The sequence below is a fragment of the Lonchura striata genome, chromosome Z (assembly GCF_046129695.1).
Source record: "Lonchura striata isolate bLonStr1 chromosome Z, bLonStr1.mat, whole genome shotgun sequence".
NCBI lineage: Eukaryota > Metazoa > Chordata > Aves > Passeriformes > Estrildidae > Lonchura > Lonchura striata.
Window position 1 is genome coordinate 83988038 of NC_134642.1, and position 13857 is coordinate 84001894.

Consider the following 13857-nt stretch of genomic DNA (forward strand, 5'->3'; position numbering starts at 1 on the left):
AAACTCACAGTCTGTCTCTTAGATTTTGAAAACCACATGAATTAAATGTTCCCCTTTCCTTTTAGATAAGCTTAAGGGGGCTAAGAGGGGAATAACCAAAGGGGGCTTAAGGGGGAAAATAACCAAAATTCAAATCACCTTCACAGACCAGGAGCAGGTCATTGTAACTGAATCCAGTGGGGCACTCACAGCGGAAGCTGCCAATCTGATTGATGCAAACTCCATTGGCACAGATTCCTGGGATTTCCTTACACTCATCAATGTCTGAAAGGCAGAGGAGCTGGTTTTAAATACAGTTCATCATGTCTTTACACTGCAAGGATTCTCATTTTCACTGTGTTTAAAACTGAGTTGAGATGTTCCTTTTTAATCAGCAGAAATTGCACACATAATAAAACCACACATATAACCATTATGACAAAAAATGACATATCAAATTCAGGAAGTGATCAAAACAGAGCTACACTAAGTATTGGACAAGATGCAAAACTCACAAATGTGCAGGGAAGCCCCACATTATTTTTGAAGGCAAAGCTTTTTCACCTACTGATTAAAATTCAAAATCATGAACTCGAATGGTGGCAGGTGAGCAAAATACCACAACAAAATGTAGAAGTGAAAAAAAAAAAGGGAATATTTTACATAAAAATTGGTCGCAATTTGTGTCACCACTGTAACTCCAAAATGGCATTTAACAACTTTGGTATATGAAATGCTTATTTTCGTTAACATTATGCAGGCACAAAAACATCATGCAAAACAATTTTTGGACTAGACTAAAACTAGTGAAACTTACCAACAGCTTTTCCAGTATGGATGTCAAAAGTGAAGCCAGGAATATTTCCGCATAGGCTCTTGAATTCAACTAGAGCAAAATATAAAGCAATCCATTTTCAGGGAATGCATAAATCTCCCAAGAATTACTTGCAGTATTCTCAGCTACTCCAGAGCTGTTTTAAGCCAAATCTACTCAGGAGAGCAATTGCCCCTTCTATAGGTTGTATTGAAAACTCAGACTGCCAATAAATTAATGCAAATTGAAATAATAACATACTTTCCTCACATCTTTGCAGACTTTGGCACATGAATAAATGTCTGATTTGAGAATGCAGTCATTCAATCAGGTTTTGGCTTGGTTGGTTTGTTTGTTTTTTAATAGAACTCCTTAAGGTTTATTCCTGTTTTCTAAGAATCTGTAGTGAGACTCTACAGCAGCATTTTCAGATATGAAATATAAATATAATTTACCAGTACCTATGCTTTTTTCACAGTATTATATATTTTATTTTTTGTGAAATTACTGCAGATTAGTTTGACTGACAGTTCAGCAGAATGGAGACTGTGCTTTAAAAAGAGATGCTCCACAAGCCCCACATTTTTTAAATATGCTACTTCTATATCCATTTGTTTTTGTACTCAGAGAGTAGGAAATGCTTGGTGTGAAGTAAATTAACACACAGTCCTCTAGGAAAGGTGTTGGAAATTGAGTGGGTTTGCAACATACAGAGAAAAATTTCTAGCATGGATTCTACTAATTACTGCAGATGACGTTTAAGTGGCAGAAAAGTGCTCTCCAGACAAAAAGTTATTCACAATAATATTTTTTTTATCTAGGTAGAAACATAAAAAATTACAGGCTTACAATTATAAGCATGTCAAAACTGCATAATACCACCAGAGGGATCTGTACCTGTTTGAGGGAAATGAAGCAATTCCAGTGTGAAGACACAACCAGTTTGAATGAACAGTTTGTAAACAATAACATGAAGCCACTATTAAACACCTTTTTAGATCATATCAGCATTCAAATTACCACCCAAAGAATATGTTTTAATACTTCAGTTTCCAAACTACTGGCAAGGAAGCATTTCAAGGTGTGTGGCACGTTATTTGTACATTCAGGGCATTAGGTTAAAGGGAAATGTGCTTCAAAAAAGTGAATAAAATTTACAAAAACCATCTGATTGACATAAAATTCAAAGGTTTTCTGGAAGTTTAGTATCTGGAGACTTCCATAAGTGCTTGACCCTCTGTTTGGTGCTGAGGACCTACAGGAAACCTTTTTACCCAACAGAAGTGTGTGAAGCCTGCCTTTGTGTCTCTAAACCTGAAATGCTGACAAATTATTCTAGTATCAAAAAATGAAAAACAAACAGCTCCTTACTTCTTACAAGTAATGCTCTTTAATCTGGAGCATTTATAGTCTTTACTGCCTGTAGTTTGAGTTTCTTGTCATCTACACTTTAGTGGTAGAACCTCAACAGCTCATGATTCTGAAAAGTTTAACTACCATTATAAATGGAATAATTTTTCCCATTTTTAGTAAATTTAGATAATCACTGCTCAGAATGATATTTGGCAAAATATTTTTCCTGCATTCAGACATACTTGGTCATCTCTCTAAGCCAAGCAGGACGCAGTACACCTGAACATCTGCATTTTCTACTTTCTTCTGTCTTACTGTTTAATGTCCTAGACCATTAAACAGCAGGACAGAAAAAGTAGGAAATAACCATGTTCACCCAGGTTATTCTTGCTGTAGAGGGTACAGGGCTATAGAGCTGTCTACCACGGTGCTTTACTATCCAGCAATGTACTGCTCTTTCATAGATACATCTTTAATACATGTTACTATAATAATTTAATATGCTAATATATTTTACACATTACTTATGTGGTAGTTATTTTCTGAAAGGAGATTTATGCTGTTTATTGCTGTTGGTAAGCCTGTCAGTAAATATATCAGACTAAAACCAGAGCCCTGTGCTCACTACCCTGTCCTAGAGGGACACTAGGATCACCTGTGTGATCACCTGTCTGATAAAATATATCAGGTCTGGGAGGAGGAGGAAGAGGCCCCAAGGGTTGCAGGACCTCTTTTGTTATATTATGCTACCTCTGCTTTTCATTAATTTCACTGAAATCAATTTTCCACACTTCTTTCCCCCAGTCTTTACTGTGTAGAGAAAGAGTATATAATTAGGTAAGTGTTGTATGAAAATGTCTTTATACAAATTGCCAAAATACCCACATAAAAACATGCCAGAGATTTACCTTCTGGGAGCTTGGCTTTGTATCAGTGACTTTAAAAATATTGCAAAACCCCATACACTTATAACTATACCATTTTTCAGGACAAAAAGATCTGTCATATAACAGGGAAAAAACTGAGATCAGGCACTCCTGAAATTACCAAACTATGAAAGAGTTCTGTACATTCTTCATTACCTTGTAACAGTGAAGCAGATTTCTACACTTCTTCCAGTAAAAAAACAAACACAAAAGGACTATTATTTCTGGTTAAAGTCTGTATGCTAATAGTTATGACCTGCATAATGTGTAAAACCAAACAAAACAGTCTTTACTACTTAAAGTCATCAAAGAGAGATTGACTGCTAAGAATAAACAGAGAAAAAGGAAGAAAGGGCTCTGTTCACCAAGGGAAAAAAGGGCAAATGCATGGGTGTGTGAAGTTCACTTAGAATCCTCATCAGGGCAGAATAATGCTCTTAATGAGCCACTGAGCTCAGTCTGGTGATGTGGGTAAGGTCAGTGTACCCCAACCCCTGTCTGTGATGTGCAGCCCTCCCCCAGATTGCAAAACAACTGATTATAGAACATAAGTGCATCTATTCAACCATTTCCACTTGGAAGTTGTGTTTGATCCCCCACACACAATCCCTTTTCATGGTGAAAAAGGTTCAGCCATGCCTGCAAAAACAGTCAAGTCATTTAGAAAAGCTAACAAGGCAACACTTGAAATATCTGTTAGGCAACACTGAAATATTTCAGGAAATATTTAAACCCTGTAATTGCTTGCACAATACCATGCAATTTTGGTTTTAACAAATCATTAAAAGATGCAGGAGTTTTTGAGAATCTGAGTGTCACCAATCTAAAAGGAGATTTCTTTCTTTTACCAAAGAACATTAATTGCATTAATCTCTGCTAGCAGTTTGCTGGACTCTTCTCATCATGTTGTCACCATGGTGACAATTTTATGACATTTAGATAAATGACGATGGGAAAGAATTTCATGAGTTTTCTGTGGTAGCAATCATGTATTTCCTCTCTCAAGCTTATTTCCATTTCCCATTCCTGACTGCTAGGAGCATTCCTTCATTTTCCCTCCTCCTATTTAAGAAGGAAAAGAAAAAGGCAGTTTTCTCTTCCTTTCATCCCACTTTCCTCGTCTTTACTGTGAGAGAAAATATTTCTAAAAATTATCTGTTTTTTACCTCAAATTACCAAGATAAACCACTTGGAATGGGAGTAATACATTCTTTACACTAAAACCATAAATGATATTTAAATCACAGCACCAGAGGCATAGGTTAAGTGCTACTAAACCAGTGAACTTGGGGCAAGTACATTAAACAACAAACTGTGTTTGTACAAAACAGGCACATGAGTTTTTTAGTTTTATCTAAGCATGTTTTCTCTTTTTTTTCAAATGTAAAGAATTTTTCAGTGGATGTCAGGTTTCCCTCCAAGCTGGTGATTCTCCCACTCATGACTTTTCTGAGTTGAGCTTTCAGGGATGACTTATTCCAGGAAATCAGCTCCATAAAGACTGACTGAAAATGATCTGTCCTTTTTTATTTTCATCTCCATTTACAGAAGAGAATTTTTTACTTCCCATTGCCATGCCATACTTATTGGGCAACTTTTGCAAGTTCAGTCACCTTCAGTAGAGGAAATGTAAAAGCAACCAAGCAGATCATGGATCAAATGTGAAATACAGATGAAAAATCTGGAAAGGCTTCCTACACTCAGAACAAAACCCAATCTTGATGTTCTGACAGACTAGGACTACCAGGATAAATGGTTTTCCAACTATCAAGAACTAAATTACACTCTTGTAAATTAATTAGCCTGGAGAACAGACTAGACAGGAGGTATCTTGAGCCAGCCAGTATCTTCACCACCAGTATTACTGCCCAGTGAAAGTTCTTTTGGCATGAAATGTTAGCTTTAGTTAATAGGTCAAAGCAGCAGATAAGCAAAGAAAGTAACAAAATGGGGTGACCACAGAAGGCTTTACCTGTTCCTGGAGTTGGACACGGCTCACAGGGTTTGTTCCAGGCTTTCCCAATATTGTATGTGCAGCAGCACATCCTTTTGGTCACATTGAAGGGCAGTTCATTCTCACAGGAAGTTCCATTATAGCTTCTGTAGCAAAAGCTTTTCCTCATGTCTGGATGTGAGAAAAGAAGCACTGATGAAGTAACCAACATTATGATAACTACAATATTATGTAAATATCAACCCCCTACCAAACCAGACAAGATTCATTAACTCTGTTTTCTAAATGCAACATAAACACAGGCATTTAAAAATAATTTAAGGATTGATGTAATCTGCAGTTTTTGTTTTAGACTTGTGTGATGTATTTTCTGTTTTCATTTAAGGGGGGGAAAAGGCAAACCCCTAAGAAATCATAAATACAGTGTAGATACCCATGAGATCCATTTGTATGGTAAACCCCACCATGTGGAAATGATCAGCTAAAATAAACCAGTGAACAGTGAGCTGTGTTAGGGAGTAAGAGCAGCATGCCAATCAGAGGGATCTCTTTCCTGACAACATGACACCAAATGGCAGCTAAAAATAGTCAAAATAAACACAAAGCACAGGGTCCGGCCCTCAAACAGTCTGACAATCTTGCAGTTCTGGTAAAGATGACATTTTTCATACCCATGCAGTTGTGTCCTCCGTTCACCTGCATATATTCAGGTGGACAAATGCAGGTGTAGTTCCCCAAGGTGTTGTAGCAGGTGCCAGGACCACAGACACCAGGGTGTGCAACACACTCATCAATATCTATAAACCAAGAAAATACATCGCAGTTAATAAGGGAGGTCTAAGTCCAAGCAAGTATTTCTGAGAAATACAAACATAATAAACCAAGCTAAGATAACAAAAGTGCTTCATTTAAAGAATAGCTTGGAAAATACAGCTCTGATTTTAACCTCTAAGTTTAGCCTTGATTCTCTTAAGTGAAAACAACACACCAAATAAACTAAAAAGTTCTTGAAATTGCCATTGAAATAGGAGCAAATCAACTTCACAGAAGACATTTACATCTTCTTCTCACAGCAGGGTTAGTCTGTTTTTAGTTTTAGGGTCAATTTACAATTTTGGTTGTAACAGTTATGAAAAATCTCAAACACAGAAGGAAAACCAGTATGAACTTTACTTCATATTGTGTACATTAAACTGCTACTCTCACACCCAAAATGCAGAGAGCATCATAAAACTTGCAGGGTGAGAAGCCAGAAATCATTAATAACCCCTTAGTTTGCTGAATACACATGGCTGAAGTCTAACATCTAAAATAAAAATGAATATATCCAAGCGTTCCATTTCAAGCTTTGTGCTAATTTGCATCACTGGTGCCAAAGATAATGATTTCAGGGAAGACTCTAGGTAAGGGTGGTAGGATTTAAGGCTAAAAAGTAGTGGTCTTCATACTAACTGCACTTTGACAGAGAAAGAGGCTTCAAAATACTCAACCTTCACAGATTCTTGTCTCTTCACTGAGGTAGTAACCTTTTGGGCATTCACACTGGAAGCTGCCAAAAGTATTGATGCAATTTCCCCCTTGGCAGAGACCTGGCAGCTCCTGACATTCATCAATGTCTGAAAAGAGAGAGGGAAAAAAAACCCCAAACTCACCATATTTTCATTCCGCAATGAAAACAAAGAAGATTTAAGCAGTACCCTGAAATTTTGCCAACTAGTAGCTTTGAACTGTCATGTGTGGGTTTTTGGGGTTTTGTTTTTTTTTTTGGCTTCTAAATTGCTCTCCAGGAATGCATGGATGAGATGCTCATTCTCTTCCATTCAAACAGCCCTTAAGGAGCAGTTTCAACTTGTTAAGCCCAATGTTCCATTGCTGTTTACAGGAATTTGGCATCTAATTCCTCACTTCTGCTCATTTATTGGAACCAGAGCTGCTTTGCCTGATGAATACTTCCTGACATTTGCCCTTTCTGCTGATGAGCTGTAATTTTCATAAATGACTTATCCTTCAGGGCCCAATTTTGAAATCCAGTTAAAGTAAGGAGGCACATAAAAGGTATGGACCAGAATTGTTTTCCTACTGAAATGGTGTTGGACTTCTTCAATATTCTTTTGCTGTGTGCCTTTTCATGTTGTGTCCCAATTCACATTAACAGCTGTTTTATCTTTGCACTAAATATAATGATTTCTGAAAAATGCAGTTCCTCCTCAAAGATGACTCATTTTTAATAATAATTATTATCATCAATATCAATCATCACGGTAATTTATAAGAAACTCACCTTCTAAAATAATAGTGATGGGATTTGGTCTGAATCCTTCTCCCCCTGGACACAGAGTATTGTATTCAGCTAAAGTAAAATATAACAAGAGAATGTCAGTCTCATAAAAAATAAAATTATGACAACAGAATCATAAAATGTTACTTGTGATTTTAATGGCTGGTCTTCCCTACAGTCATTTGGTTTCTACTTTTTTGACCTATTCACAGTAAATAAAACATGTGCATTAGATTAACAGAAAACCAATGTAAGATGAGGAGTTCTGTTTTCTTTTATTACCATAACCTCAGATACTCTTAAGGCAGGCACAATATTGATTTTTCCATACTGTGTCCTTACAGAGGCACATATTTTATGCTTTGATTAGTTCTTTAATATGAAATGCCAGTATGCCACTGCTAAAGGTGTCAAGCTTGGAATTCCTACTGAGGCTGTAAAGAACAACATACTTGACATTTGTGTTGCATGATTCATTAAAGACCTTCAAAGCTCTACAAAGCTGACAACTATCATTAGGTAATTGTTTGAAAGTACTCAAGACTGACTTAGACATAAGTAGCAACAGTTATCAACACTCTTCCTTGGAGAATAATGAATTCCTCCAAATTAAAGCCATGCTTTGGGTTCTAAACATAATTAATTAATTTTGTTACCAGCTTGGAGCTGCTGAACAAAAATGCCCAGCAAATGTATGCACTCTATTCCATTCTTACCTGTGAAGTTATTAATTTTTTTTTTTTTTTAATGGGAGAAAAGAGCAAAATAAAATGCTCAAAACTACCTAAAGTATCACCTGGTCTGGTGGGATGCACCTTGTAGAGGCAGCATTGATTTATTGGTGTGAGAACAGACACCAAACCAGCCACAGATTAAAAGTCCCCTCTGACACTGGCAGGGAAATTTGACCAATGTACAGCAACACAGTGAAAGACTGCAAATTCCTTTTCCATCCCTTCTAAAATAAGGCAGGAGAACACGAGAACATTTCCTTACTGCTGTTGACAGGGGGACAGGTCTCACAGGGGTTCCCCCAAGCCTTTCCCAGCGAGCAGCAGCACGAGGAACGAGTGACCCCAACCCCAATCTCAGTGTTGCAGGACAGGCCCCCGTCCCCTCTTGGTCCAAACTTCAGGTAGCAGCTGCCCACACGGTTATCTACGTAAAAAGCACACGTGGTTACAGCTGCACACCACAACTTCAGGCATTCATCTCCAATTTCATACCTAGAAGGAGGAATTCAGGTAACGTTGTGCTCTTGAAGTCATTGGCACTTCAAGAACATTGATAGTTATTGATGTCAAGAGAGACAGCACTAAAAAAGCTAAACAACAGGATATGCAGAATTTTGGAATCGATATTTTTCTATCTTATTTGCATAAAAGCAGTGATTTTTTAAAGTGATATTTCAGGAAGCTTTTACTTACCCACACAACCCACTCCAGTAGGATTCAGCTGGAAGTCTGGAGGACAATTGCACTCATATCTTCCAGGAGTGTTTACACAAAGACCATTAACACAATTAATGGGATCAGAACATTCGTCAATATCTAAAACAGGAAATCCACATTCATAAATCTGCTCATTGGACAGAAAGGAATAATCTTACTCTCTAAAACATCTTAGAAAGTTTCAAATGCAAGTGAATTTTAGCTGAATCTTAAAAATAATTTACTCCTTTACACCAAAGGAGTAAAAAAATCCTTGTTCATCTGCATATATAAGAAGCCACCCTTTTTCCTGATGTATTTCTGAAAAGCAGTGATTTACCTGTGCAATTTCCCCCGGTTCGATCCAGTTCATAGCCATCATCACAGATGCAACGAAACATTCCTGGGAGATTATTGCAGGTGCCAAACAGACAAATATTCTGGAAGGAGCATTCATCCGTGTCTGAAGGAATGCATTAAAACCAGAAAGTTACACAGTAGTACGACATTATTGTTATTATTACTGCTGTTGCTATTATGTGTCATAGCACTATAAAAGCAAAAGCAGACACATGCAAAATATGTTAAAAATTAACATTTTTGAGTTTGTGTAGAACACTACACAAAATTTGTTTCTGTGAATTTGTATTTGTAAAGAAAGTGTTTTAAGAAGGAAGAGAGTGTGTCGGCATCAACAGTCATATTTCCTTGGGGGAAGAATACAGGGAAAATAGGAATACAGGAAGTAAGAATTATCTGTGATTTTCTCAAGCCCACATTGAAATAGTTATGTAGTTAACTACACACAGATGAGCTAAAATGCATCTGAAGGACTGCCTGCATGCTCATCTAAATTGAAGATGAAATCAAGTTGAAAGACACTGACAGAAATTTGGATGGTTTTGTCAGCTGCAGTGTAGAAAGAAGATGAACACTGACACCACAGACTGCAAAGCCATGGCTTTAGGCACAAACTGTAAAATACTTCTGAGCTGAAAGTAAGTAGGATAGGAGTGGAAAAAAAACCCTCCATGTACTGTCAGACAGCAGGACTTTTTAGGCTGCCAGAATAAAGCAGCTGTGGAAAAGGCAAATGCAATTCTGGCACATATTAGTGAATTATTTTTAGAACACACATGGAAGTGGAAAGCATTAATATCATTTTACAAAGCACAGTCAAATCCTAATTTGAAATTCTGAGTACAGTGCTCTGTTGATGAACTAATATTGCACAAGATGTGCAAAAGGACTATTAGAATTATTACAGTAATAAAATATCTACTTTTAACCTGGTGGGATTACCTCAGCCAGAGGCTGAGAAGTGATAAAATGCCTCTTTATAGTAACATATGAGAAAGGTTAACTTCTGAGGGCCATTTCAGAGACATGTTTTTAGGGAAAATGAATGCTTAACATCCAGAAGTCCTGAATCAATTTCATCTGGAAAATAAAATTTCTAAATACCCTGGAGTACAGCCATGGAATGACCTCCAAATCAGGTAACTAAGAAGTTAATGTACTGACATCTCATGGGACTTCTGAAGAAAGTGGATTAATAACTTTTATTACATTCATTTCACTAAATGAAGACGGGTTTTTTCCCCTTGACTGTAGAAATCAGCCAAGGACATTTCCTACCATAGGAGGGATTAAAGTATTAACTTCAAAATGAGAGAAATTAAAGCTAACTTCTCTTAAGAATTCAGCACCCAGATATTTTAGCTATCCAAGAGCACAATTTAACCAATGCAATGCTTTCAGAACTCTGTTATAATTACAGTAACATATCAAGCATTTCTCCAAAATCCTTCAATTGTTGGACCCAAATCCTTCAACACAATGACCCAAAATTTAGAATTACATTGTTTTTCAAAACATTGGTTGGCTGGAGTAGATTTGGATCTATTAGGGGATTTTTATTAGACCACTGGTACCACTGTAATATGACTGAGCTGCACCAATAAATTCAATAAAGATGATGGATAGGACTTGATAATTAACACATCTGATTATGCACTGGCACAGGTAATTCTTCAGAAGCACCTGAATTATTCTGAAGTCTGATTCATACATGTACACCTGAACGTTGGAACATGCCACACTCTGGACTGAATCTTAAAGATTAAATTTTGAAACCTATTTTTCCTATCTCACTAAGAATTTGAATTTCCAAAGATGCTATGTGATTTTCACCATCTAATATGAAATAAGATAAAAGCTTTGGGGCGCTAGCTAAAAATGTGTAAAACTTCTTCTACTATACAGTCATCTACAGTCATCTACTATACTTAAACCACAACAAAAGGTAAAAGAACAAAATAGGGAATAGAAGCTGAACTGGACTAGAAAGATAATACAGGATTTTCCACACACTATCCAATAGTGAAAAAAAGGAATTAAAAAAATAAAATTCCAAAATTTCTGAGGCAAACATCTGCTCTGGGATTTATGGGTGAAGGCCATGAAAACATCACAAAAAAAAGACAAAAGCAACCTCCCAACATAATTCATGCTGAAGAAACTTCTGGTATGTGAAAGAGCCACCCAAAATCGGAGAGCAGAGCTGGGGCAGCAGCAGCAGCAGCTCACCTTGGCAGGACTTGCTGTCGGAGGCAGGAGTGAACCCCATCTCACACTCGCAGCGGAAGGTGCCGGGGGCGTTCAGGCACTGCCCGTTTTCACACAGGTTGACATTCTCTGCACACTCATCAACATCTGTGGAAGACAGGAAAGCCCCTCTGAAACTACAGAGAAATACAGAAATCTAGAAATTTACGTGCATCTCACCAGCAGAAATACACGTAAAAATAGCCTGCTGTCCAAAATAATAGCGCTGTTGAGCACTGAAAGTATAAAACAGAACACTTATTGAAGTAAATTGAAATAATGCAGAAAAGCAAACACAGTTTCCAAAATTATTCCTTCCACATTTTCATCAACATTCATCATTCCTTCCTTGTTTTTCATCAACAGATGAAAATTTTTTTGATAATGCAAGCTTTTCAGATCCAGTCTTGACTAATCTTGACAAATAAGTTAAATACCTTGCTTAAAAAGTTTTGCTTAAACAAAGTCTTGCTCAAAATTTTGCCTCTTGGTATATATTTCTATGCTATTATGACAGAAAAAAATGTCCAAAAGGCAAATTTTCCTAAATCACACATAGAAAATTATTACCATATTCATTTTAAAAAATATTATTTGAGGCTGGGGAACATGACAAGTTGCACACCAGGAACTCTTCTACTATGCCCCAAAAGAACTATAAAGAAAGAGAATGGCAAGGGAGGGCATTCATCATTGCAGTCATCATAAGAAATTGTGATTTTTTCAGGTATTCTTATAATTGTCCAAAAAAAATATTATATGCTTTCTTCATTTTATTAGTCCATAATTAGTATTATATCAGATTTTTAGAGAAACACAGAAGCTCAATATAAGGATAAAACATTGTGCTCATGAACCAAAAACTTGAAATACAAAAACCAAGTCATATTTGAAGGTCTTTATTCTCAAGTAAAATACCTTACACTATTAATCAGAAAACCCTGTTTCCAAGCTTTAAATTAATTTATATTTGTAATTAGCCAGTTAGTCAATAATAAATGCACTCATAGTAGTTTTCTAGATATTTCACTATGATTAGGATACATTCTCAGACCTAAATAGGCTGACCAAATACAGGATGTGTTAAAAGGTGAGAGCAGAGATAATGTTGCATCTCCACTCTGTACATGATAAAGATCAGAATAATCCAAGACAAGATTAACATCCAATATAAGATCTTTATACTTGATACAATATGTGCCAATTTATTTTGAGTCACTTCCTGTGTGAATAACAGCGTCCGTTCTCACCTACAAATTTAAATACAGAGACACAGGCAATGTTTTTTAACTGCAGCTTGTTTTTCTTTTTAAGAAGTCCTGTGTTAATGATCACATCCTGTTCTACTGGGTGCTGGGACAATAGATGATGCCAGAGAGAGGAACTGTAATTGAGCTGGCATTTGGTGTTCTTGAGCAGAGGCACTGCTGCAAGCAGGACATGCATGTTCCAAACAATTGACATGAAGATGAGGGGGAGGAAGAAGCAGCAGACAGGACCTTCCCCCCAAAAAATGGACCCAGTGGGTCCAGCTGGGACATGAATCAAAAGAACAATCAGGTGCCTCTGACAGGGAGCACCTTGATCTTAAATTACATTTTCACATTCATCGTCTTACACTGTGGGATTAAGTCTGATTCCCAGAGGTTCCATACAAGAGAAGAACCCCCAGGAACAAGTCAGGTGTCACAAAATCCCCTTACCAGAGCACGTAAAGCCATCTCCAGTGAATCCCTCTGCACAGGCACAGTGGTAGGAGCCCGGGCTGTTCACACACTGGGCATTGGCGCTGCACCGCTGGGTCCCGTTGGAGCATTCATCAAGATCTGCACATTGGGGTCAAAAAGTGTAGGCAGCAGCTTGGTAATTAGTAAACTGGCTGGTAATTAACTGCCGAGATAGCCAGCACCACTGCAAGCATGATTTATGTCTCCATAAATACACACATTTACTATTAGATGATACAGGGTTAATCTATAGTGACTTCATTTTAAAACGTCTTCCTTTAAATTACAACAGGTGAGACTGGGCAAAATATTTCTGAGCAGTTGATGGAATTCAGCTGGCTCATTACTTGGATGTTAATGTCCTGTTAATGAGCTTAAATTCAAAATAAGTTCTAAAAAAAAGAAACTGAACCAAAGAAATGTAGCAAGGTAAAAATCTGTCACTTATTTAGGAAGTCTCCCCAAGTAATAGAAGAAAGTGAAAACAATGCACTGCATGAGAGTTGAGACAAGCTATTCACTTGGATGTTAATATGTATGAAAGAAAAGAAGAAAAAAAGAAGAAGAAACAAGATGGTCACTTTTTTAGCACATTACATCAATAAAGCCTAATATTCCATAGAGCCCAAAATGTTCTGAAAACAAAAAGCAAATATTACAATCTCTTACAAACCAAACTGAAACATGAAGGCAAAGGAACATACAAAACTACAGCAGTCCAGCAAATGAAGATACAGGTTTCTCACCCCTCCAGTCCCAATCTGGTTTGTATCAGGGTTTATAAATCAG

The 13857-nt window shown here is 37.0% G+C and overlaps 1 protein-coding gene across 1 annotated transcript in view; it reads right to left on the reverse strand.

The window, feature by feature from the left end:
- FBN2 (fibrillin 2) overlaps positions 1-13857 on the reverse strand; it is a 113774-nt gene that overhangs the window by 23784 nt on the left and 76133 nt on the right. The window contains exons 33-43 of the mRNA XM_021551872.3: positions 13045-13167; positions 11324-11449; positions 9075-9197; positions 8732-8854; positions 8301-8462; positions 7308-7376; positions 6517-6642; positions 5698-5823; positions 5045-5197; positions 797-865; positions 139-264 (exon numbers count right to left, since the gene is read on the reverse strand). Of these exons, the coding sequence (XP_021407547.3) occupies positions 139-264; positions 797-865; positions 5045-5197; positions 5698-5823; positions 6517-6642; positions 7308-7376; positions 8301-8462; positions 8732-8854; positions 9075-9197; positions 11324-11449; positions 13045-13167 (1326 nt within the window). The remainder of the gene's footprint in view (positions 1-138; positions 265-796; positions 866-5044; positions 5198-5697; positions 5824-6516; positions 6643-7307; positions 7377-8300; positions 8463-8731; positions 8855-9074; positions 9198-11323; positions 11450-13044; positions 13168-13857) is intronic.